The sequence below is a fragment of the Chionomys nivalis genome, chromosome 2 (genome assembly GCF_950005125.1).
Source record: "Chionomys nivalis chromosome 2, mChiNiv1.1, whole genome shotgun sequence".
Taxonomy (NCBI): Eukaryota; Metazoa; Chordata; class Mammalia; order Rodentia; family Cricetidae; genus Chionomys; species Chionomys nivalis.
The window spans coordinates 132,610,149-132,636,624 of record NC_080087.1 but is presented as its reverse complement, the minus strand read 5'-3'; the positions used below and the strand labels follow the sequence as shown (position 1 = coordinate 132,636,624).

The 26,476-nt window shown below is 40.9% G+C and overlaps 1 protein-coding gene across 2 annotated transcripts; it reads left to right on the top strand.

Annotated features, from left to right (window-relative positions):
- Nucleotides 1-76: 76 nt before the first annotated feature.
- On the top strand, nucleotides 77-25,826 carry Fastkd2 (FAST kinase domains 2). 2 transcript variants are annotated; one of them, XM_057761778.1, is made up of 12 exons: nucleotides 77-138; nucleotides 5,089-5,904; nucleotides 7,926-8,029; nucleotides 8,653-8,761; nucleotides 9,021-9,144; nucleotides 9,374-9,513; nucleotides 11,232-11,404; nucleotides 17,860-18,023; nucleotides 19,965-20,180; nucleotides 23,031-23,115; nucleotides 24,697-24,811; nucleotides 25,621-25,825. In XM_057761778.1, exons 2-12 carry the CDS (start codon nucleotides 5,176-5,178, stop codon nucleotides 25,726-25,728), a joined length of 2,067 nt encoding a protein of 688 aa, XP_057617761.1. In that variant the 5' UTR covers nucleotides 77-138; nucleotides 5,089-5,175; the 3' UTR covers nucleotides 25,729-25,825. The 2 variants fall into 2 exon arrangements, with proteins under 2 accessions (XP_057617761.1, XP_057617762.1); XM_057761779.1 differs by lacking the exon at nucleotides 77-138 and having other exon boundaries at nucleotides 5,151-5,904; nucleotides 25,621-25,826.
- The last annotated feature ends 650 nt before the right edge of the window (nucleotides 25,827-26,476 follow it).

Below are 26,476 nucleotides of genomic sequence, written 5' to 3'. Positions count from 1 at the left end.
CGGAACACGTGGCCGTCTACGGCCGCCGCGAACTTAGGCTTTTTGACCTATACAGGAATCCGTAGACTGTCCCAGACGCGGCTTTGAGCGGGACTGTCATGGCTGCGCCCATGTGCAGCCAGGGAGTACCGTTCTATGGTGAGTGAGTAGTGAGCATAAGCAAGATCGTGGGCGGTATCGTGGTTGTCTTTTTATTGGGTAGAGAAAAGTTTGAGAAGTGTCTTCGATCTTAAGTTTAGGGTGGTGTGTTGATGCTGGGTGGCCCAGTTGAGGAAGGACGCTGACTCCGGTTTCGGGATCTTGATGAGGCTTACTGATTTAAGGACGGAGAACATCGTTTATTTTTTGTTTTCTTGTTTTGTTTTGTTTGTTTGTTTTTTTCGAGTCAGGGTTTCTCTGTGTAGAAACCCGGCTGTCCTGGAACTCACTCTGTAAACCAGGCCGGCCTCCAACTCACAGGGAGCCTGCCTCTGCCTCCCGAGTGCTGGAATTAAAGGGGGAGCCATCTGCGCTCGGCCGCTTTCATTTCCGTTCTGTCCAAGTACATTTTCTTTCTTTTTAAATTAATTTTTAAAGAATGATCTTTTCTCATTTTACATACCTGTCCCAGTTCCCACTCCCTCCCCTCCTTTCACTCCCCACCCCATCCCCTATCCACCTCTCAGAGAGGGTAAGGCTTCCCATGGGGAGTAAACAAAGTCTGACACGTAACTTTGAGGCAGGACCAAGCTCCTCCCCCCGCCCCCCCCCCCCCCCCCCCGTAAGTTTAGGCTGAGCAAAATGTCCCTCCAAAAGGAATGGGCTCCAAAAAGTTAGTTCAAACACTAGGGATAAATCCTGGACCTACTGCCACCACACACCTGTCACCCACATTCAGAGGGCCTAGTTCGGTCCTATGCAGGTTCCTCTTGCTGTCAGCCACTAGCTCAGGTCAGTTGTTTCTGTGGGTTTCCCCCATCACGGTCTTGACCCCTTTGCTCATATTATTTTTCCTCCCTTTCTTGGACTGGTCTCTAGAAGCTCAACCCAGAGCTTAGCTGTGAATCTCTGCATCTGTTTCTATCAGTTTCCTGCTGAAGGTTCTGTGATAACAATTAAGGTAGTCGTCAATCTGATTGCAGGGCAAGGCCAGTTCAGGCACCCTCTCCACTGTTGCTTAGGGTCTTACCTGGTGTCATCCTTGTGTATTCCTGGAGGAATTTCCCTGGTGCCAGGTTTCTTGCTAGCCCCATAATGGCTCCCACAATCAAGATATCTCCTTCCTTGCTCTCCCCTATCTCGATCATTCCATTCCCTCATGTTCTCCTCCTCCCTCCCCTCCTACCCCTCTTCTCCCCTACCCAAGCTTCCAATTTTCTCAGGAGTTCTTGTCTATTTCCCCTTCCCCTAGGGATCCATGTATGTTTCTCTTAGGGTTCTCCTTGTTCCCCAGCTTCTCTGGAGTCATGGACTATATATAGGCTGGCTATCCTTTGCTTTGCATCTAATATCCACTTATGAGTGAGTACAAACCGTGCTTGTCTTTCTGGGTCTAGGTTACCTCACTCAGGATTTTTTTTTTTTATCTAGTTTCATCTATTTGCATGCAAATTTCAAGACATCATTTTTTTTTTTTTTTAAATTCCACTGTGTGAATGTACCACATTTTCTTTATCCATCTTTCAATTGAGGGGCATCTAAGTTGTTTCCAGGTTCTGGCTATTATGAATAATGCTTCTATGAACATAGTTGAGCACATGTCCTTGTGGTATGGGTCTGCATCCTTTGGGTATATACTCAGGAGTTGTGTTGCTGGATCTTGATATAGATTGATTTCCAATTTTCTGAGAAATTGACATATTGATTTCCAAAGTGACTGTACAAGTTTGCACTCCCACCAGCAATGGAGGAGTGTCCCCTTACCCCACTTCCTCTCCAGCATAAGCAATCATTGGTAATTTTGATCTTAGCCATTCTGACTTGGGTAAGATGGTATCTCAGAGTTGTTTCGATTTGCATTTTCTTGGTGGCTGAGGATACTGAGCAATTCCTTAAGTGTCTTTCAGTCATTTGAGATCTGTTGAGAATTCTCTGTTTAGATTTGTTACCCCATTTTTAAAAATTGGATTATTTGATATTTTAACGTCTAGTTTCTTGAGTTCTTTATATATTTTGGGGAACAATCCTCTGTTCGATGTGGGGTTGGTGAAGATCTTTTCCTATTCTGTAGGCTGCTGTTTTGTCTTATTGACTGCGTCCTTTGCCTGTCAGAAGTTACAGTCCATGACTCCAGAGAAACTGGGGAGCAAGAAGAATCTTAAGACAGACATACATGGATCAATGGGGAAAGGGGGAAATAGATAAGATTTCCTGAGAAAATAGGGAGCATGTTGGGGTGGGGCAAGGAGAAGGAGGGACAGAACATGAGGGAATAGGATGGTGGAGATGGGGGAAGGACAGAAAGGGACAGCAAGGAAAGAGATATATTGATTGTGTGAGCCATTCTCAGTGCCAGAAGGTCCCATTTATTAATTGTTGCTCTCAATGTCTCTGCTACTGGTATTATATTTAGAATGTGGTCTCCTGTGCCCATGCATTTAAAAGTACTTCCCACTTTCTTTTCTGTGACATTCATTGTGGTTGAATTTATGTTGAGGTCTTTGATCCATTTGGACTTGAGTTTTGTGCATGGGGATAGATATGGATCTATTTACATTCTTCTACATGTTGGCATCTAGTTATGCCAGCACCATTTGTTGAAGATGCTTTCTTTTTTTCCATTGTATGATTTTAGCTTCTTTGCGAAAAATCAGGTATTGATAGGTGTGTGGATTAATATCAGTGTCTTTGATTTGATTACATTGGTTTACCTGTCTTTTTATGCCAATATCGTTTTTAATTACTGTAGCTCTGTAGTAGAGTTTGAAGTCAGGGATTATGATGCTTCCAGAAGTTTCTTTCTTGTACAGGATTGTTTTGACTATCCTGAGTTTTTTTGTTTTTCCATATGAAGTTGAGTATTGTTCTTTTGAGATCTGTGAAGAATTGTGTTGGAATTTTGATGGTGATTGCATTGAATCTATAGATTGTTTTGTTAAGATTGCCATTTTTATTATATTGATCCTACCTATACAAGAGCATGGGAGAACTTTCCATTTTTTTGATATATTCTTCGATTTCATTCTTCAAAGACTTAAAGTTCTCTTCGTGCAGGTCTTTTACTTCTTTGCTTAGTGTTACCCCAAGATACTTTATGTTATTTGTGGCTATTGTAAAGTGCGATGTTTCTCTGATTTCTTTCTTAGCCCTTTTATCATTTGTATATAGGAAGGCTACTGCTTTTTTTTTTTTTTTTTTTGAGTTGATCTTGTATTCTACCACATTGCTGAAGGTGTTTATCAGCTATAGGAGTTCCCTGGTAGAATTTTTGGGGTCACTTATACATACTATCATATTATCTGCAAATAGCGAAAGTTTGACTTCTGGTAGAAATCTGCCCATCTGGCTCTGGGATTTTTTTTTTTTTTTGAGACTTTTGATGACTTCTATTTCCTTAGGGGTTATAGGGTCTATTTAAATTGTTTGTCTGGTCTTGATTCAATTTTAGTATCTATTACCTATCCAGAAAATTTCTTTTAGATTTCCCAATTTTGTGGACTATAGGTTTTTGAAGTAAGACCTAATGATTCTTTGAATTTCCTCAGTGTCTGTTGTTATGTCCCCCCCTTTCATTTCTGATTTTGTTAATTTGGATCTTCTCTCTCTGCCTTTTGGTTAGTTTGGGTTAGGATTTGTCTATCTTGTTGATTTTCTTGAAGAACCAGTTCTTTGTTTCATTGATTTTCTTTTATACTGTTCTCTTTGTTTCTATTTTATTGATTTCAGCCCTCAATTTGATTATTTCCTGTCTTCTACTCCTCCTGGGTGAGTCTGCTTCTTTTTGTTCTAGAGCTTTCAGGTGTTCTGTTAAGTCACTAGTGTGTGGTTTCTCCATTTTCTTTATGTAGGCGCTTAGTGCTATGAACTTTCCTCTTAGCACTGCTTTCATAGTGTTCCATAGGTTTTTTGGGGTATGTGTGCCTTCATTTTTGTTAAATTCTATGAAGTCTTTAATTTCTTTATTTCTTCCTTGACCCAGGGGTGATTCAGTTGAGCATTGTTCAATATCCATGAATTCATAGACTTTCTGCAATTAGTATTGTTGTCGAATTCTATCTTTAAGCCATGGTGATCTGATAAGATACAGGGGGTTACTCCATTTTTTTGTATCTCTTGAGGTTTTTGTATCTTTGTTACCGTGTATGGACCAATTTTAAAGAAGGTTCCATGAGGTGCTGCTGAGAAGAACGTATATTCTTCTGTGTTTGGGTGAAGTGTTCTATAGATGTCTGTTAAGTTCATTTGAGTAATGACATCTGTTAGTTCTCTTCTTTCTCTACAGACCTGTCCATTGGTGAGAGTGGGGGTATTGAAGTCTCCTGCTATTAGTGTGTGCGGTTTGATGTGCGATTTAAGCTTTAGTAATGTTTCTTTTATATATGTGGCTGCTCTTATATTTAGGGCATAGATGTTCAGAATTGAGACTACATCTTGATGGATTTTTCCTGTGATGAGTCTAGAGAGCTGGGCTCTCCATACTTGAACACAGACTCTCACCTCTCTAGGGGCAATCAGGGCCAATGCTCCGGTGATCAGACCTAAATACTTCTTAATGTTTTGGTTTTGGCGATTGCTAGATCATTCTGTTGAAAGTGTCCATCAATGATACTATTTTCAGTGGAGGCCTCCAAAGTAGCATTAACAAAATTACTCTTAGCAGAGGAAGATTTATTGAACACCTACATGGGAAATAATAATAATAATAATGTTAATAATAATAAAAATTATTATTATTATTAACCAGGAAGCTATTTTATACCACTGCTAAAATGACTGACCTGGGTACTTTACAATGATGTGCACATTGGAATAAAAGTGGAAGAGACATACTGGGGATATAGTTTTGCCTTTTTAATATGAAGCTCTAGTGGCTCATAGGTATCCATGCAGGCTCCTGTTAGATGCAAAAAATTTTAACTGTTATTTCTTTTGTTTGCCTATCCCCTGCAGGATAGTCCACAGCATATGCTCTATTTTAGGAAGAAGTCAAATTTTGTTGCATTTTGAGTATTTGGAAGTGTGCCCGTGGAGAGAAAAATGAGTAACAAAGCACATTCCTTGCTCTGGAACATCGGACAGTTGAGTGCTGTGCTTCCAAGAAGCAGAGTTTTGAGGATATATCTTCTGGGATTTTGTAGACCAGAAGTTGTTTATTCAAAATGGAACCCAAGAAACCACCTGTTACATAGTTTTGAGGATGGACTGCGGCCATCTGTTAGATACCTCTTTCAGGGTATTTTCAAATCAGTAGATGATTGTACTCAAACTAAAGGCGTAAGACATGCAGTTGTCTTTAAATTTGGCAGAGAGCTTTGTCCTAGAAGACTGTCCTCTGACTCAGAACATTCTCTTGTCTCTGATGGGGCATCTGATCGTGATTTAATGAAAATAAACTTCCATCATAGCTCCAGTGAAGACGTGCTCACCAAGAAAATGAGACCAACCCCTATGAGTCATAAAAAGCTGGCCCAGGAGTGTAACTCCTTGAGTGATGTGCTCGATACATTTTCAAGAGCGCCCACATTTCCTAGTAGTAGCTATTTCTTAGCGATGTGGACAATTGTCAAAAGGATATCTGGAGACAAGAGGCGCTTTGAGATACAGCTGATGTTCAGTCACCCCGTCTTTCATCAGCTGTGCACGCAGATGATGAGAGAAGCCAAGATTGTGCACTATGACCACCTTCTCTTCAGTCTGAATGCTATCATGAAGCTGGGCATCCCACAGAATGCTCTTATGGTTCAGACGTTGCTGAGGACAATTCAGGTAAGTCAAATGGAGACTTAGATGTGGCTTTACTGTGTTTAACATAATTTGAATGAGTGAGGGGAAGGAGATGTGTATAGCTTCCTTAAAGGAAGGGGCTGTCAGGGGCTGGAGAGGTGGCTCAACCTTTAAAGGCTAGGCTCAGAACCAAAAATATAAGAAGAGACTATCAGTGGAATATATGTTTTTAACGTGCATTTCTGTATTGTATAGTATATGTCTAGGAGACCTTAAGTTAGATAATTTTTTGCTTTGGAAATTTGTGGAAGCCTGCTCCACTTACCTTCTCTAGGGCTAAGTAGGAACAAAGAAGCTAAAATGAAGAGAAAGGCAAGCCATACAAAGAAAGGTTGGTAGTTGAAGGAAAGAAGGGTAGGGAAGGAGGTGAGCTAGCAGTTTCTTTGCATAGTGACCTAATCTCCTCACCAGCTCTGAAGACAAGGAAACAGATTTAATGATACCAAACTGCTTGCTTAGCAGCTCGTGGATTCCTTGATTCACACAGCGAACGCATATTAGGTGTCAGTCATGTACAAGGTGCCACAGTTTTATGCCCACTGGAGCTTGAATTTGCCGGTAGGCTTAGGAGTTCATTGGAGAATTTCAGGCAAGGGACTGGCATGCTCAAGTTTGCACATTATGTCATTTATATGGCACCAGATGTGAAGAAGTAATCACTTACTTTTAAAGAATGGCTATGTCAGACGTCTAAACTCAGTAATTAAGGAAATATCTTAAAATGCATTAAATGCCTGGAGATAATGTGTCACATACTCTTGTTTCACTGGAATTCATGAGTTGAGTTTATAGGTAGATGAGTTTTTAATTTTTTATGTAAACTTCATATGTTCTCAAGCAAGAACTATTAAATTTTATATTTTGCTTGTTAAGCCTTGTATTTGTTTCTTGTCCAGCCACTTGCAATGATTGGTATGACTCAGTTCCCACTACAATGATGACTGGTGTGACTCGGTTCCCACTACAGTGGTGACTGGTGTGACTCGGTTCCCACTACAGTGGTGACTGGTGTGACTCGGTTCCCACTACAGTGGTGACTGGTGTGACTCGGTTCCCACTACAGTGGTGACTGGTGTGACTCGGTTCCCACTACAGTGGTGACTGGTGTGACTCGGTTCCCACTACAGTGATGACTGGTGTGACTCGGTTCCCACTACAGTGGCGCAGCTATGTAGTAGACCTTGCATAGGCATTCCCAACTGTGCAGCATCCTCACCAGGAACATAGTCAGCAAATCTGCATGTGCCTGTTCCTCCATAATATGTGGGTGTCATAAAGACGCTTAACCAGAGGTGAGAGGGCAGTGTGCCGTCAGTGCATCTGAGCCAAATAGTCTCACCATTCACAGCAGTCAGCACTGTTCTCTGCCCAGATCTCCACTGGCATTTCTGGACTAAACTAGCACCTGACTGAGACCCAGAGAGTGGTGGTCAAATGCAGTGGGTCACGTGAGTAAGAAGATTCACAGGCACTTGTAGCATGGTGCTCAGGGAAGGCTATGTGGAAGTTGTAAGGACAGCCCTCTAAGGCTCGTTGAGGGGAGCAATTGGCCTATGTACTTTAGTAGAGCTTCTGTTATTCTATGGTATTCTACTGTGTTACTATATCATAACTTGTGTTATTCTTACTTTTAGGGGAGCAATTGGCCTATCTACTTTAGTAGATCTTCTATTATTCTACTCTGATGTCCCCATGGTGGTTTGGGGTCCCATGAAAGGGTAAAAATGATGTTTAATGCAGTTATTTCACAAACAAAGGAATAAAATCAATATCAGATAGATTTCCAGTGATGCATAGGAAAGTGTTGATGTTTAAAAGGTTACGTGTCAATTATCTGGAAAAGCCACTGAATTGTCACAGCTTCCTTCCTGGGTATGTGTGTGACGGACTCCGTGACTTGCTGGTCTGGTACTTAGTCCTGTGAAAGTGTGGGTTCAGAGGTTTTGCTGGGAAAGCTAGTGCACATCTCATGGCCTTTGCTGTTTGCAATTGTGTTTTCCCAGGAGCGCATCAATGAGTGTGATGAGAGATGTCTTTCAATTTTGTCAACTGCTTTAAAGACTTTGGAGCCATGCACGAATGTGAACGCACTTCGAGCAGGGTTGCGGTAAGAGCCTCCTAGGTTTCTTCATGTGGTTTCCCTGTGGCCCTGATATGGGCAATTTAGAAGCCCAACGAAAATTGATTCCTTTTTTGGGAGACACTAATAAAGTAGGCATTGGTGATGGTTAATATTTTATTAAGCTTAAAATTCCAACTCTGAATGATATAAACCTGAAGATAGTAATTTTTAAAGGATCTCTTTCTAAAAATTTGTAGGTAATATTGAAATTAGTTTTTCTTAGACTCTAGTACTGATGTAAAGTCAGGGGGAGAGCTGACATGTGTACTAAATTCAGAATGGTTACTAGGACACTGTGGGATCACACTGGATCTTATGAAGATATAAAATTGATCCAAGTGATCTGACGTCACAGACTAGGGAAGGTTATGAGGATACCTTTAATCTGATGTGATTTGTTCATTAATAAAGGCAGTACAGTAATGTAAGAGGACGTATCCTAGAATGATTTAGGTTCTTCTCTAACCGCTTATACCCTCTAGGGCAGGTAGACCACGTCTGTAGATTTCTTATTCCTGGTCTATTCCAAGTAGGGGCTGGAGCAAATGAAATCTTCAGATTTCTGCTATGGATTCTAGGATTATCCTATTTCTTGTATCTAATGACAGAATCCTAGTTGATCAGCAAGTTTGGAAGATAGAACACATCTTTACATTACAAACAGTGATGAAATATATCGGGAAAGACACGCCATTTGCTCTTAAGAAGAAACTGGAGGTAAACACCTGGCTTTTCTCAAGTGGATAAAGTTTGAAGAAACTGTCCTTTGACCTGTCACTCCCTAAAGTCGGTTTTGAAGGAGGATGTGGCTGTACTTTTGCTGAAATGACTTAAGACATCTATCTGTGTGTGCAAACATATCTGTGTATATATATTTACTTCTGTATTTGTGTACACCTTTCTTAAGCCTCATGCTTGTTTCTTCAGCATTAAATTTTCCACAGATGGTAATTAAATGCAAGTTTGTTTTCTGTAGATGAAAGCCTTGAAGGAGTTGGACAGATTTTCTGTCTTGAATAGCCAACACATGTTTGAAGTACTGGCTGCGATGGATCACCGCTCTGTTGTCCTTCTGAATGAATGCAGTAAGGTGGTCATAGGTAAGGAGGCTTTTCCATATTATCTGCAGTCTCTGACCATTCACTTGTTTTGAAATCTTGGCTCTTATGATGCAGAACTGATAACTGGTTACATATAAATTTTGTTTTTGGCCGTTGTTTTGTTTTCCTTCAAAATAGTGTTGTTTTTTTCCCAAAGAAGGTATGAATATCTTGAATCTTATGCTCAAAGCCATCTGGTAATGCTTGCATATTTAACTCATTCTTAAAGATAATATCCACGGGTGTCCTTTTAAAGTCTTGATTGGCATACTGCAGTCCTGTAGAGACCTGCGATACCAAAATGAAGATCTCTTCAAGAGCATAGCTGACTATGTGGCTACAACTTTTGAAATGTGGAAGCTGAAACAGGTGAGTTTCTGTTGGGGGTATACCAGAGAAACTTTCAGGAAGCTTGTTCATTCACTTGTTTCTGCTTAGAGAGGTCATTATGTCAGAATATGCCAGAATATTCCAGTGGTAAATTAGCTCAGCACCATCTCCTTCTACAGGCTACACACTGATAGAGTAGACCCTCTCTGGTCAGTTTTCTGTGGGAAACAAAAGTTCTTCTGCTTGGTTATCAGAGGGTTTTATGATAGGTGAACTAACTATTTAGCCTTGTGGATCCTATTTTCTTATTAGCTTTGAATAATAAAAATGGGTCTAACTAATGATGTATGACAGGCTCATGGTTTTGAAGAATGAAATGTTACTACTTTATGATCTTACCTATTGTTTTCTTTGTAGTCCTAGACTTTCAGGATCCATGTTTAACAATCCAGATGTCTAAATGTAACAGTGTGTGAACCTTACTTTTTCTAGTGAAGTAGGTGGAGGCTGATCAATGGATTCAGTTGGTTAAGAGAGTAAGATGAATTTTGAATTTATTATTGAAATTGAGTTCAAAGACAGTAATTCTTGTGGTAAATATTACCCAACAGGAAATTAGAAGTGAAATATATCTTAATCATGATATTTCACTTCCATATATTAATATAAAATAGACATATTTGAGTTACAACAACAAATTTTGTTTGAAAATGCCATAAAGAAATGGAATACTATGCATACTAATTTTAAAAAAAGTTAAAAAGACAAGGAAAGATGGGAAAATATTTGTGCCTTATTAGTGTTAAGGCTCGGATAATCCAACTGGACTTGGTGGCACACAGCTAGGATCCCATGTTGGCAGAGACTGTTCATTCATTTCCGACTGCTCACACCCAAATAGTCACACAGAAACTATATTAATTACAACATTGGCCAATGACTCAGGCATATTTCCAGCTAGCTCTTACATTTGGATTAACCCATTTTTATTAATCTATGTATTGCCACGAGGCTGTGGCTTACCCGAAAGGTTCCAGTCCTTCTCCTTCGGCAGCTACATGGCGTTTCTCTGACTCTGCCTGTTCTCTCTCTATATCTCTTCCAGCCTGGCAAAATTTTCCCCTCTTCTAGACTGAGGCAGCTTCTTTATTAACCAATGGTAATAAAACATATTCATAGCATACAGAGGGAAATCCCCCATCAATCCACCTAGCCTCTCAGGAGGCTGAGACTGGAGGATCACAAGCTCACGCCAGCCTATGGGTAAAATAAAAGGAAAAAAATGTTTGAGTTGCCATATATATGAGAATCTAGGCAGAATTTAGAAGTGGGAGCAGTTCAAGCACAATATAAAGTAATTTTTAGATCTTATGAAAAATGGGTAAGAAAGGATTTGTTGTTGTTGTTTGTGACAGGGTTTCTTCGTGAAGCCTTGGCTGTCTTGAAGCTCATTCTATAAAGCAGGCTGGCCTCAAATTTAGAGGTCTGCCTGCCTCTAGTTCCCAAGTGCTGGGATTAAAGGTGTGTGCTACTGCCTCCTGCTAAGAAAGATTTAAATGAGGTATGGAGATTATTCTTGGCTCTTGGTTATTAGTCTTGGTTCTCAGCTTAGAAGAGATTGCTCATTAAGTTGATATCTGATTAAAGACAAAACACATCATTATCCTTTTGGGGTAGTATTTTGTTGCTTAAGTTCTTTGAGATTTAAAACCACTATAGTAGCTGTTGAGTAACTTCCCCTCCTTTCTGTTTTTAAGGTCATCTTTTTTCTCCTGTTATTTGAAGACCTTGGTTTTCGACATCCTGATTTGATGGATAAGCTTATGGAGAGGGTAGTGGAGGAGCCTGGTGCTCTAAACATGAAGAACATTGTTTCTATCCTTCACGTGTATTCTTCTCTCAATCACGTCCGCAAAGGCCAAAACAGAGAGTACGTACTGATTTCCTTTACATTGTCACAGGTGTGCTTACAGAAAGGCCTGCAGATCTTGGGCTTCCCACACTAGTAAGCATGACCGTGTTCCCAGCCACCATGTCTGGAAATACAGCAGCATTTATTTTTAGAGTTGAATAGAATAGTCTTACCTTTGTGGTTCTTTGTTTGCTTGTTCCTTTGTTCTTTAGGTGCAGTTGTTCATTATAGAAGTTTTCATTTTGAGCTTGTCTCCTTTACTATTAATTCCTAAATTATTTGTCCTTTTGAACTTCATCAAAAAGTCAAGAAATGTCTCTTTAAAATTCATTGTTTTGGGCAAGAGCGGTGGTTTACTAGCAACTTTCAAGTGGACAGTCCAGTGCTGCTGACTCCAGGCGTAATACATCTGCCTGGAGCTGCATCCTCCTCCATATTTGAACAATCCCTGATGAACAGCTTTTCCTCTCTTTCCCCTCTTTCCTTCCTCACGTTTTTCTACTGTTTCTCAATTTGGAATATGTGCTATGTGTCCATCTAGACAAGCTTATTCATTAAACACAGTGTACTCCAAGTTCATCTGTATCGTCATATGGAAGGATTTTTCTTCCTTTAAAGGTTAAATAATATTCCAATTGTATATTAATAGCATGTTATATTTATTCATCTATTGATGGACATTTAGGTTTTTGGCATAAGTTAACTTTTGTGTTGCACATAAAAGTATACATATCCTGTTGAGATTCTGATTTTAATTATTGTAAGTCAAAATGTACTTGGAAAACTTGCTGTGATTGCCATGCCTATAAATCCAGCACTTAGACAGTTGGGGCAGGAGGATACCTGTGAGCCAGAGGCAAACCTATGCTACAGACTGCAACTCTTGCTTCAAAAACCTAAAGCTAAAAACAATAGAGAGAGAGACAGAGACAGAGACAGAGACAGACAGAGACAGACAGAGACAGAGAGAGAGAGAGAGAGAGACAGAGACAGAGAGAGAAAGAGAGAGATCCCTGAATGTGAGATCAAGATATGGTAGCCCTCTTATTTTTTGTATTTGGGTTTTATTTTTTTGAGGAATCCTCACTGATTTATTTAATTTTCTCCCAGTAGTGTATGCAGCATGGAAGGGCTATACCTATAATAGTGTGCACTACTTAGTATGGAAGGGCTGCTCCCCCAATGGTGTGCACAGTGTGGTGTGCCAGGGCTGCTCCCCCCACGGTGTGCACAGTGTGGTGTGGGGTGGCTCTGGGTCTCCATGTCTTCTCGTCTTGCTTTTAGCCATCCTAGCAGGTACAAGGGCACATCTCTTCATGAAATCCAAACAGGTTTGCATTACCTGTTACTTGTGTTGAACATCCTTATTATAGCTGTGCACTGCATGTCTATTCTGGTGATTCTTCTGTCATTCCCTTTGTCCGTTTTCTGATCATGACAGCATCTGATAATGCTGTTAAATTGTAGGCATTGCTTCTATGTTTTGGATGATAATCCCCTGTTGGGTGTGCAGTTTGCAAATATTTTCCACCCTTCTTTGATTCTGTCAGCTACTTCATTTCTTTAGCAGAAGAATTTTAGTTTGCTGTTGTCCCCTTGACTATTGGTTTTTGTTGACTGTACGTTTCATATCATAGTCTAAAAATGATTGTTCTACACAATGTCATAAAATAAAGCTTTCCCATATGTTTTCCTTGTAGGAGCTCAGTTCTCATGCTTACTCAGTTTTAAGTAGATTTTTATGTGAAGTGTAAGACAGAGATTTAGTTTTATTCTTTTTATGTACATACCCAGTTTTCCCGATGCTGTTGTAGACGTTGCCCATTCTCCATTGTGTGTTCTTGGTGCCTCGTTTGTTTTTCTGCAGAACTGCTTGGTCTTCAGTTACCACAGCTTTGTGATCTGTTCTGAAGCATGAAGGTGTATGATTCCCACCTAATTCTTTCTTCCTGGATTGCTAAGGGATTCAGGCAACTTGGTTCCCATATGAATGAATTTCAGGATTTTGTTTGTTGTTTGTGTTTGTGTAAAAACATGCTATTGTTAGTTTGGTAGAGATGGCCTTGGGTCACTGAGCCACTGCACATAACACAGACAATTCAACAGTGTTGGCTTCCAGTCATTGAGTGAGTGGTGTCTTGCCATGTTTTATTTGTACCATCTTTAACCAGTGTTTTATAGTTTGCAGTGTGTGAGTCTCTCACTCCTTGGTTGGGTTGTTCCCCTGGAGTTACTCTTTTCGACGATACCATAAAGGAGACTGGAGAGCCCGTAGTGTAGAGAAATGAAGCAGATGCTACTTCTCTATTTACATCTTATTTATTTCCTTTCCCTTTTCCTGCTTTAATATTTATGGACCTAGTTGTATTTTTATTTATTTATTTATTTCACCTTAAGCTAGAATTTCTAGTACTGTATTAAATAGAAATGGGCAAGAGGAGGTATTCTTGCCTTATTCCTTAGTTTTTCACCATCTGATATGCTGCTGATTATATGGGCTTTTCACATATGACTTTATTATATGCCAGGTATATTGGGAACTTTTATCACAAAAGGGTACTGAATTTCTCAAATTCATTTCTTCAGCTTAAAGTAATGGTGTGATTTTTCTTTTAACCCTTCCGTTTATGTGACATATAGCATTAATTGATTGCATACACTGAGCTACCTGGGTCTCACTCATTTGTGGTTTATCTATGATCCATTTTCATGATACTGAATTTGGTTTCCTACTGTTTTGTTCCATATAGCATGGTGTGAAGACGATGTTGGGCTTGTGAGTTGAGAAGAATGTTCTCTCTTCTGTAGATGTTTGGATGAGTTTAAGAGGGTTGCGTTAACTTAATTATTCTCCTTCTCAACACTTGGTAGGATTTACCAGTGGATTCCCCAGTGAAGCGCTCTGGTTCTGGACATGCTCATTGTCGAGAGGTTTGTTTTCTTTTTCAGTTATGTGGGAGAATGCTTTGCCTGCACTCTAAGCCACCGCTCCATATTTTTTTGTGAAGTTTTTGATAGCTGATTCAATCTCTGTATTCATTATTGGTCTATTTTGATTTTCTTTTACTCATGCTTTAGTCTTTGTTGTTTATATATGAATTTATTTCTTCTTGGCTACCAATTTGTTAGCAAATGTTTTCCATAATATCTTATTAGTCTCCTTTTATTATTGTGTTGTGCTAGGGAGAGGCTGAACATGTACAGACTTTATTGTCATTTTCCTGTGAAAGATCGTATCACAGCTAATTATGTAGAATTGCATTATATTAGATATTATGAATAATTGAAAGATGATTAGGAGTATACAAGACCATGTGTAAAGATTACATGAATCTTTTTTAAACTTGAGCTCACTATGTAGCCCATACTGGCCTCTAAGTTTTGATCCTCCTGCCTCCGCCTCCCAAATGTCAGGGGTTATAGGTGTGCCCTACCATGTCTGGTTCATGGTACTGGGGACTGGACCCCAGGCTTCAGGCGTGTGAAGCATTTTACCAAGTAAGTGACGTCTCTGTGGCATCAGTGCTGTTTTCTGTCTCTCGTTTCTGCTCTCCAGATTACTGTCCTTACCCTACTGGTTTAGTTGTGGGTTTGCCACTTTGGTTAATCATTCTCTCTGGTTCACATTTGTTTCTGCTTAAATCTTCATGACTTTCTTCCTTTACTGACTCTGGGTTTGGGTTGTTCTTTTTCTAGTTTCTTTTTTTTTTTTTTTTTTTTTTTTTTTTGGTTTTTCGAGACAGGGTTTCTCTGTAATTTTGGTGCCTGTCCTGGAACTAGCTCTTGTAGACCAGGCTGGCCTCGAACTCACAGAGATCCGCCTGCCTCTGCCTCCCGAGTGCTGGGATTAAAGGCGTGCGCTAGTTTCTTTTCTTTTAAAGATTTATTTACTTTTATTTTATGTACATGGGAATTTTGTTTGTAAATATATGTGTATAATACATATGTGCCCAGTGGCTCTGCAGCCAGAGAAAGAAGTCAGAACCTGGAACTGGAATCAGACAGTTTCTGACTAAAATTTTGTTTTTTCTAACATAAATATGGCCACTCCTGCTCTTTAATCACCATTTGTTTGTGTGTCTTCTGTTCTTTCACTTTCAGACCATGTCTTTAATCTAAAGTGAGCTCTTTGCACATAGTATATACTTAGATCTTATTTGTTTTTATTCTAGCTTTTAATTGTAGCATTTAATACATGTATCAGTTATGTTTCTCATTGCTGTGGCAAAAATGCACGGTAAAGATGTAAGAAAAGGTGTCCTCTGGCTGCCAGTTTAGAGTTTAGCTGATCATGGAGAGGAGGAGCATGGTGGCAGAAGCATGGGCTGGCCAGTGCATCCACACTTAGGAAGCAGAGATGACTTCTGCATGCAGTAACTTTCTCATCTTTATTTAGTCCAGGGTCCAAAATTATAGGATGGTGTTTCCCGAATCGAGGATAGATATCTTCCCTTCTCAGTTTAGCTTTTCTGAAAATACCTCATAGACATCCTCAGAAGTCTGTGTCCACGCTGATTGTAAGCCTGTGGAGATCAATGATTGCAGTACAGACATATTTAAAGCCTTTATTGGTAGAGATGGCTTTATTATTGGCATTTAGTTTTTTGCCTTAGAATTTTTTTTGTTTTTTCTCTTTCACTGTGTCTTTCTTTGTAATTTGATATATCTGTTTTCCTTCATGTATCTTTAGTAGGTATTTTTGTGGTTACTATAAGTTTTATGTAATTATGCTATTACAGAAGATAGTTTAGGCAGCCACGTAGAAAATCTAGACAGTTTTATTCTTTCTCACTCTTTGTTATTGATTTTATAATTTATATCTTTTTTTTAAGATTTATTTATTTATTATGTACACAGTGTTCAGCCCCATGTATGCCTGCAGGCCAGAAGAGGGCACCAGATCTCATTACAGATGGTTGTAAGCCACCATGTGGTTGCTGGGAATTGAACTCAACCTTCAGAAGGGTAGTCAGTGCTCTTAACCTCTGAGCCATCTCTCCAGCCATATAAATATATCTTTTAAGATCATATATTTACTAACTGTTTAATAATTGTATTCGTAGTAATTTTTCTTTCAAATTTTGTACTAGATTTAAAAGTGGTTTACATCCTCCTATGACTGCTGCGTGAGCCTGGCTCAGTCAGCTCACAGTTTAATACCATTGCCTTGCTATTCTCAGGATCTAGTGTGTGTTGTAATATGAGTGGCGGGGCTGCGTCCCCGGCACCCGGCCGCCCGCATGGCTAGCTTATGCCCCGAAATAATTACACCGGAATTGTATTCTTTTAATCACTGCCTGGCCCATTAGTTTCAGCCTCTTATTGGCTAGCTCTTACATATTGATCTAACCCATTTCTAATATTCTGTGTAGCACCATGAGCTGGCTTACCAGGAAAGATCTTAACCTGCGTCTGTCTGGAGTGGGAGAATCATGGCGACTCACTGACTCAGCTTCTTTCTCCCAGCATTCTGTTCTGTCTACTCTGCCTACCTAATTTTCTGTCCTATTAAAGGGCTAAGGCAGTTTCTTTATTTAACCAATGAAATTAACTCCTCTATCAAGTGTGCTTGTCCCTTCCTGTGGAACTTTATTCTCTTAACCTTGCAGGTCTTACTGCTGCCCTGGCCTCTGAGACTCTCCAGTTGGTCTCAAAGTCTGGTCTGCACCATCTTGTCAGTCTGAGCTTCCTTCCAGACTCACTTGCCCTTGACGTCATCCCTGACCCATGCCTTTATCATACTGTTTTACTGACAGACAGAGCCTGTGCTCTCAGGGCTCCATTCAGATGGTCTCCCCTTTCCTAGCGCATCCACCCTTCAGCTTCTCCCTGAAGCTCCTCTCTCCCGTCTACCCTGCCATAACCATCTGTAAATTTCATCTTTGTGTGTGTTGTTCTAGGGATAACGTACGCCCTGAGAGTCTGTCTAACCCGGCTGCAGGGAAGTCCACCATTTATTAACAGTGTCACCTCCCTGAGTGTTTTCCTCCCTCTCTGTCTGTGCTTAGCCCTGTTTATACCGTACAATAGCTGTGACTGCTAGGTTTAGGCTTGTAATTCTTTACCAAGAATTCAATGGTTAAGAATTTTTCATTGCTTATAACATGAGAGCGGTAGTCCGGGCCTTGTGCAGACTGTCTGAAGAGTAGAGGGGTTTGGTGCCGGACCATTCAGGTTCTTGTATGAGAATAATAACACTGCCGCCCCGTAGACCTTTAATAGGGTGAAATGGTTGAAAGCCTATGAAAACATATCAGGCAGTATATCCACAGTAGCGATTTATTAGATATGTACACTTACCATGGGGTTACTATGTCCTGCACTGTGTATGGATGCTTATTTACAGATCTGATTGGTTCATCTTATTTCTTTGCATTCACTAAAGAGCTGGGTTCTATGGCATGGAATCAGCTCTTCTGCTCCCTTGTCTTGTAAGTTTATTTGAAATCTGACTTCCCTTTGTTCCCCAAAAGGTTCCTAGAGGCTATGACCAGTGCTCTGACTGTCCATCTTCACCACATCTCTGCTGAAAACCTACTAAATACTGTGTATTCGTTTTGCCTGATGAATTATTTCCCCCTGGCCCTGATTAACCAGCTTACTGAAAAGAACATCATCAACGAATTGCTGACTTCAGGTAGTGTGTCACCTTGTCATTCAGAGTGGGCTTTTTAGAGCAGCTTTAGTTCAGATGTGCAGAGCAAATGTTGCTGAGTATAGCTGACAATGGTGAAGTCAAAGACCTGTGTTTCAGACCACAAGCCCAGAGAGCCACCTTTAGTGACATACCCTCAGGAGGGGAAGGTGCAGGGTCTGCCCAGCTGTTACCTTTTAGCCTGCGCCACATGCATGGCGTTCACTGTCTGCACATATTCGAAGCTCAGTGTTCTACACCAGAGGTGTTTGCATTCCTTTTCTCAAGTACACCATTAAATAATCAACCCAAGTCACCAAGAAAAGTCACTCCTGGTCTGGAATGTGATGCCTGTTACATCTAGTGACCAAATTAGTCGTTCTTGGATGTTTTTTGGTTTGTTTGTTTCTTTTTTATTTTTGTTTCTTTTCTTTCTTTCTTTCTTTCTTTCTTTCTTTCTTTCTTTCTTTCTTTCTTCTTTCTTTCTTTCTTTCTTTCTTTCTTTCTTTCTTTCTTTCTTTCTTTCTTTTTTTGTTGTTGTTGTTGACCAATCTATGTAGCCCAGGGTGGCCTGGAAATCACAGACATTGCCCTGCCTCTGCCTCTCTAGGGTAGAATTCCTAGGTGCTGGAATTAAAGATGTGTATTACAATGCCCTCTAGTTATTGACTTTAAGTGAAGAACAATAATATTTGGGTAGATGTACAAAATTTAATAATGTGTCTTAAAGTAGCTATAATTCATTTCATAGACAATACTATAAAATCCTGAAATTGAATTGTGAAAAGTCAACCCTATATACTGATTTTATAAGAAATAGTTTATTGTTGGAGAATAGGCTTGGAGGCCTGTATTCTAGTCCAGTTCTTAGAACTTTCTCTCCTATAAAATGATTTTAGACCAAGTTACTTTTAAAGATAGCTTTAAGTTTGAAACATTGGTAGTACAGGCTACCAATCAAATCTAGACATCAAAAACCAGGGAATCATTGAGAGAATCTGGGAACAAAGAAAAGACGTCAAACTCTTCCTGCAGAGTGAGCTGTACAGAAGAGTGGGCAGAAAGACTCCAGAGGGGATAGAGAACTCCAATGAAACAGTGCCGTTCAGCCCTAACAGGACTGACACACACATGAGCTCCCCAAGACTGTGGTAGCACAATAGGCCCAAACCAGGGGGCCACCAGCACCGAGAGGGGTATCAGGACACAAGTCCCCATCCCAACCAAGAGGCTGTCTGCCATTGATGTTACTTGCAAAGTAACAAATTAATTTTCTCCAGTGGAGTCTCAGTGGGCTACCACACTTAAGGGTGCCCCGTGCCCGACAGTAGACGGCTGCTATAGAATGAACTCAGTGGTATTTTTGTATTTTGTCTTACATTACCTTGTCTGGGCTTTTTTTTTTTTTTTTTTAATTTTTCTGATTTTTTGCTTGTATATTGTGGTTTCTGATTTTATGCTTTTGTGTGTGTGTGTGTGTGTGTTTCTTTTTTAAAATTCTGGTTTGTGTTTTTTTTGTTTTGTTTTGTTTTATCTTTTTGCTTGTTTACCTGTTTGTTTTCCAAAGAAAGAGGAAGGGTTTGGTATTGCATGGGCGGGAGGATCTGGGAGGAGGTCAGGGAGAGGAAGCCGTGACCAGAATATAGTGTATGAAATTTTTTCTTTCAGTGAACAAAATAGAACAAAGTGGAGAGGGGAAGGAAGGATAACTGAGGGTAATAGGGGTGGGTGAATATGATCAAAGTTTTATATAGATAAAAAGGTTTTATATATATAAAAAAAAGTTTATATATATATACATGCAAATGTAAGCCATTATTTTGTACAGTGAATTGATACACACTAAGCAAAAAGAGTTTATGAGGTAATTAGAAATATAATTATATTAGTATTTTAAAATATGGCACTAATGTTTTAATCATGTGTTTGCTTTTGTATTTGTAGGTGACACAGAGAAGAATATTCATAAACTTCATGTTTTAAATACTTGTCTGAAACTTGATGAAAATGCTTGTTACAAAGCTACACACGTACCGCTGCCTCTGCTACCGCTGTCCCCGGCGCACCCCAATGACAGGCTTGCAGAGGTGCTCAGCAACCTTTTGGAAGGTGATGGATGCTTCTCGAGAAATGTGCAGTTGCCACATAATTATCACATTGGTATGAGTTTCCCTTTACTTTGTTTTATTTTTAAATTTTCTTCTGTCTGTCCTGACAGAGGAGTAGGAGATTAGATTCACACACGAGTACTATATTTACATCAGTTCTCCTCTCTTTCCCTCAGCTCTCTCCCTGACACACTCCAGACCCGTCTCAGATTCATGACCTCTTCTTAATTATTGTCATACACGTGCACATACGCACACATGTAAGAATAAATACAGCTGGCTGAGTCCATTGATTGCTGCTTTTGTTACCACTGACCACTTGGAACCAGATTATCTTAAGCCACCTTTTTGGGGTGACTCCTGCCATGATCCTAGAAGCAGTGAGTTTGTATGTTCCGGGGTAGGGCGGGAGCATTAGAAACATTAGGTAGGAGGAACAGACATAAGATAGGAACACAGAGACACAGATAGTACTGGGAGGGCAACTCAGCGGATTCTGAATGCTGAATTTCCCCTGCATGTACTTTTCATAGACTTTTATACCCAAATAAAAATGGGGGAAGAAGGCAAAAAGACTGCTTTAACATGACACAAAGGACAACCAGAACAGTCACTTGTTCCAGTACTTGAGACATCAAGCCTGACATCAAGAGATTGGTTCCTGAGTTAAGCATTTGATGTTTGCGGCAATGAACCCACCCTAGACCAAGTATCTCATCGGCAGCCACTCTTCCTAAGTCAAACCTCCTATTTCAAAAGAAGATAACAGAAGTCTACTTGAATTCTCTGACCTCTCTGGTCAGGGTGAAGCACATCTACCTCTACCTCTATGGGCCATCTTAATGTCCAAAACATCAAGCAGCCACACCCTAGGTCAGGATGTCTTGTTTTGTAGCCACACCTGTTGTCAACAACTTTGAAAGAACAAAAATAAGCTCAAATGAATTCTCTGACCTGCAGACAAGGTGGAATAGGCTCACATTTTGGGTCCCCACACCAGATTACATATCCTGAGGCTTGTCCCTGGATAAGACTCAGTCTTCTCTCAGAGGTCATTAATTCCTGGAGTCTTCATCTATGGGTAGGGCCTTGTGAGATTGTTCCCCATCCATATTGGCATGCCAGCTGATGGTGGTAGTGTACCGGTTTTTTCTGGGTGACCACACTGTTAAGGTCTTCTAAGTGTAGTGTCCCTGTCCCATGTAGAAGACACCATCTCACAGCAGATGCCACATTCCTCTGGCGCTTACAGTCTTTCTTTCTGTGCCTTCGCCTGAAATGTTTCCCAAGCCTTAGATGTGGAGACTGCTCTGTAGGGGTTGGGCATTTGGACCAGTTGTGGCTCTCTGTGAGAGTCTCTCCTTCCTTAGAAGGAAGCTTCTTTGCTGACAAGTGAGAGTTGCCCTTATCAGTGCTAAGGGTAAGTATTTAGAATTCAGTTAGAAATTAAAGTGACAGTAGGTTCTTTTCTATTGTCTGTGACCTCATCAGCAATAGTTGTTGGCTAGGTTTATAGTACCAGGCATGGATTCTCTCCAATTGAGAGGTCTTAAGTCCAATTAGACAAGTGTTAACTTGCGCCCAAGATAGAGGTGCCACTATTGCTCCCTGGGGGCTGTCTGCTGTGCTGGGCACTCTTGCTGCCTGGGGGCTGTCTGCTGTGCTGCTCACCATTGTTGTGTTCGCAGGCTTCACATCGGGGTAGGACTACTGATTGATTGGCAGCTGGGGTAGGACTACTGATTGATTGGCAGCAGGGGTAGGACTACTGATTGATTGGCAGCTGGGGTAGGACTACTGATTGATTGGCAGCTGGGGTAGGACTACTGATTGATTGGCAGCTGAGGTAGGACTACTGATTGATTGGCAGCTGGGGTAGGACTACTGATTGATTGGCAGCTGGGGTAGGACTACTGATTGATTGGCAGCTGGGGTAGGACTACTGATTGATTGGCAGCTGAGGTAGGACTACTGATTGATTGGCAGCTGAGGTAGGACTACTGATTGATTGGCAGCTGGGGTAGGACTACTGATTGATTGGCAGCTGGGGTAGGACTACTGATTGGCAGCTTTCCTGAGATGCTTGGATACTGTGAGAGCCAGGGAGGAGCCTGCAGTCAGTTCCAGATTTCTCTCCAGTCCTATATCTGAAGTGTGTGGAGGCTTCAGCAATAGGGTCTTATCTTTAAGTCCTAGGAGGCAACCAAGGATATTCTGAGAATCCCTGACTCCCCTGACGTGAGGAATGTCCTATGCCTGACACTAGTTTCGTTAGTCTTTGTATTCTTGCTCTGTAGTTTCCTAGTACAGTAACTTGAGGAGTGTAACCATCCCTAGTGTCTTTGTCTGAAAAGGCAACAACAGTAGTGCACAGGATTTCATGACCAATACATGAATTCTGCAGTAAAATCCCTGGACTAGTGTCTGCCACATTATAAGTTCTTAGTTTTATTTTAACTACTGTTTTTGTGCTCTCTGGCACTGTTGACATTAGACTTTTGTGTAGATGGAGACTGCCCAGACGTGAATAATCACACAGAAGCTATATTAATTACAACACTGACCAAAGCTTAGATATATTCCTAGCTAGCTCTTACATCTTAAATTGACCCATTTCTATTCATCTGTGTATCACCATGAGGCTGTGGTAAGATTCCAGCGGCTGTCTCCTTTGGCAGCTGCATGGTGTCTCCTTGTCTCTGCCTGCTCTCTCTCTATATCTCTGTTCAGATTTTCTGCCTGACTATCCTGCCCTGCCATAGGCCAGAGCAGCTTCTTTATTAACCAATGGTAACAAAACATTTTCATAGCATACAGAGGGGAATCCCACATCATTTTGATATATAGAAATTACTTTGAGCAATGTGTGAGAAATTAATATCAATTTTTTTATTTCTTTCAGATTTTGAAATCAGAATGGATAAGAACAGGACTCAAGTATTTTCATTTTCTGACGTAGATGCAACTTCTGCCACAAACATGCAAAGGTAGTTTATAGACTGGGCATTCTGAGTTAAAATTTTAGTAAAGAAAGACTTCATATTAAATAGCAGTATCAAAAAGACCTTATGCATGCATGTAGCTTGCAGTATATCTGCTGCATTTGGTTAAATACAACGGCCTGGGATTGGGATGCCTGCTGAACCAGAGTCTTTAAAAATTAGTATAAAAGACAACAGTTGAGTTAGACAATATTAACATAACTTAAACTATCACTGGGTGGTGGCCCACGCCTCTAATCCCAGCACTTGGGAGGCAGAGGCAGGTGGATCTCTGTGAGTTCAAGGCCAGCCTGATCTACAAGAGCTAGTTCCAGGACAGCTAGGGCTGTTACACAGAGAAACCCTGTCTCGAAAAACAAAACAAAACCCCCCCAAATCCCACATAACTAAAACTACTATCAGTGCAGTGAAAACTTCAGCCAAGATAATACAGTGATTGTAAACTTAAGGCATCTACACAAATTAACTACCCAATGCTTTTTCCGTTCCTCCTGGTCCTTTCTTTATAGCTTTATAATTGGTATTATTTGTGGATCGGAGCACATTGAAGCTAATCCAAGTCATTTCCCTGATTCACATTACATATAATGTGCTTCTGGAAGAAACATAACATCATGCCATGAAACAATACCCTGCTTGTTCAGTAGAAGCATAGATCACGGATCCTTCCCGCACACCTGTGTCAGTCTTTGTGAAAGGTTCTGCTGGGCCTGCTGGGCACAGAACGATGAGCCTTACACCTGCCACTGTCCTGGACTAACACGTACATAGAGTAAGAGGAGCAGGAACAAGCTGTAAGGATCCACCCTTGCCTGCTCATCCTGTTCATTCGCACAGTGTTCTGTGTCTTTTTCTACATCCGTCTGCCTTATTCCTTGGTGTGTTCTTAAGTATTATGTTACCCAGCTGCCCTTAAGAAAGCCTCTCACCCTACTGAAACCTCATCCCCCTTTAACCTACTATTCTGACATGAAATGGTAGCATGAAAGTGCTGGGAAGTGTAAACGCTGAGTGGTGTCTGGTAAGTGTAAAATCTCTCCTCTCTTCTGGAAGCTGGTGACTGGGGGAAGACAAAAGGGGTAGAAGTATCTTTTGTTCTTTTCTTTGTTCTTCTAGGGAACTTCCAGAAAGGAGGGAGTGATGAGATTCAAACCACAACTTTCCACTTTGCTTATAGAATTCCCCATTGGAGGAGCCCGTCTTAGGGTTTCCTGAGTTTGGAAGATCATGTGCCACTTGCTGCTGCCCTCACCGGTAGCTTTACTGAAGAATTGTATTTGGGTCAGAGCGTAGCACTGTCCCAGAAATCCTTACAATGCGTGTTTTTGTATCAGCAAGTTTTCCTCCTTAGAAAGTACAGTCTTTCCTAAAGAAGGCTGGTACGTAATTATGTAAAACATTATGTGAGATGTGGCTTTACAAAGTAGTCGTGCACTGCATTGGCTGTAGAGGCCGAGTAACAGAAGTAAAGGACAGAGCGGGGCGTGGTGAGGACAAGGTCCATGAAGAGCAGAATGTTTAAAATTCCAGGTGCTCACTCTTTGTGCTTGGTTCCTTTCTTTTCAGAGTAGCAGTGCTGTGTGTTCCTAAGTCTGTTTATTGTTTGAATTCAAGCCACCCCAGAGGATTGTTTGCTATGAAAATTCGACATTTGAAAGCAATGGGTTTCCATGTGATCTTGGTAAGAGAGAAAATGTGAATGGACCATTTCCTGTGTTAGCGTTGTGCACCCTCCCAGCTTCCGGATACTGTGGTTGAAGGTGGCCATTAGGCTCCAGGGGAGTAGTCAGCATGACGGGAATTCATATTTCAGCTGTGGTTCTCTGTCGGGGCTTTCTAGTATGTGGTTTGCCTTCTACTCAGCTGAGTGCTGCCATCTAGTAGGGATGGTCAGCCTTAATCTCTTATTAATGAAGAAGACGATAAAGAATACCTTTTCTTACTGAACTTAAGACACATAAAGTTACCTCCACGATTACCTTGATTGAGAAATGATGCTAAGGTGTTTGTTTTCTGGGCCAGTGTGAGATCCCGCAGTGTGTGCTTGTTGCCCAGAGAGCTGGAGGAAGACCCTTCTCATCAGCTTCCCTTTGACCCTCAGGGCCATGGCTTTTCTTGAATGGCCTTTTCAGGTCTCAGGGCCTTATGATGATTTTGGCTTTATCTACCTGCTACTCGTGTGGTCCTGCACACAGTGTGAAGTGTATAGGCTCAAATCTCCTATTATTGTACTTTAATCCTGAAGGGGACTGGGCTTGCCTTACTAAGCTTCTGCTAATGTACCATTTAAAAGTCTGGAATCGAGAGCCTTTGGAGTTTTACAGTTTCCAGTGTTAATACGTTTCCTCAGTCCTAGACTTACTAGGTTTAGAGTGTGAACATTTAGTTTTTGAAAGTTGGTTTGCTACTTCTTTGATATGCTGAGATCTCTAAAGTCCTTTTATTTTTACGTCTGATCATTTTCTCACAAACTGCTTTCTTTTTCGGCAGATCCATAACTGGGAGCTGAGAAAGCTGAGGATGGAGGATGCAGTAGCATTTGTGAAGGCGAAGATCTACTCCCCCAATGCTCTTCCCACCACTGATGCAACTGTGTAAAGCATGGGTTAAAGCAAGCAGGAGCCTCTTCACACTGGAGCACACGAAATGACTGTAATAAAGGCTGTGATTCAATTATCAGTGGATAAGATGACTGATTACTGTAACAGTGTTATTTCCGCGCAGGTTAAAGATGACCTTAAGGATGGGAGGTGTGTGGACACTGGTGTTTTAGAAAACAGTGAACATTTCAGAAGTGTCTTTTGCTCCTCTGACTGCCCAGATATATATACATACATCTGGATATATATATCCAGAAGCTGTCTGTTTACCTTTTCTCGTTAATGTTGATGGGATAAAAGCTGACTTCTCAGTTGTGTTGTGATAGCTCACATGTAAGTTGGTATGGGGAGCTCTTTGTCTAACATCTTAGTATTATACTTCTGCTGTCAGCTGCTGTGAGGCTCAGGGTTTATACTTCAGCTCACATAGCATTCTTCTCAAGTGGAAGATGGTGTAAGAATTGGTGGGGTGGGGTAGGAGGGTGTGTGGGGGGAATGGGAGGAGGGGAGGGAGTGGGGACTTGGAAAATAAAAATAACAGAATTGGTGAGGTAGCCTGCTAAACATGGGCGAGGGGTCCGGGAATGGTTGAGTGATTATGATGTTTGGTGTGCACAATGTGGAGGATATGAGTTTGGATCCCTAATGCCCATGTAAAAAGTCAGATGTAGGGATGAGGACCAGTAACCTTTGTGCTTTTGTCTATGTGTATGGGGTCAGGGGAGGTTAGAGATGGGCAGACCCTA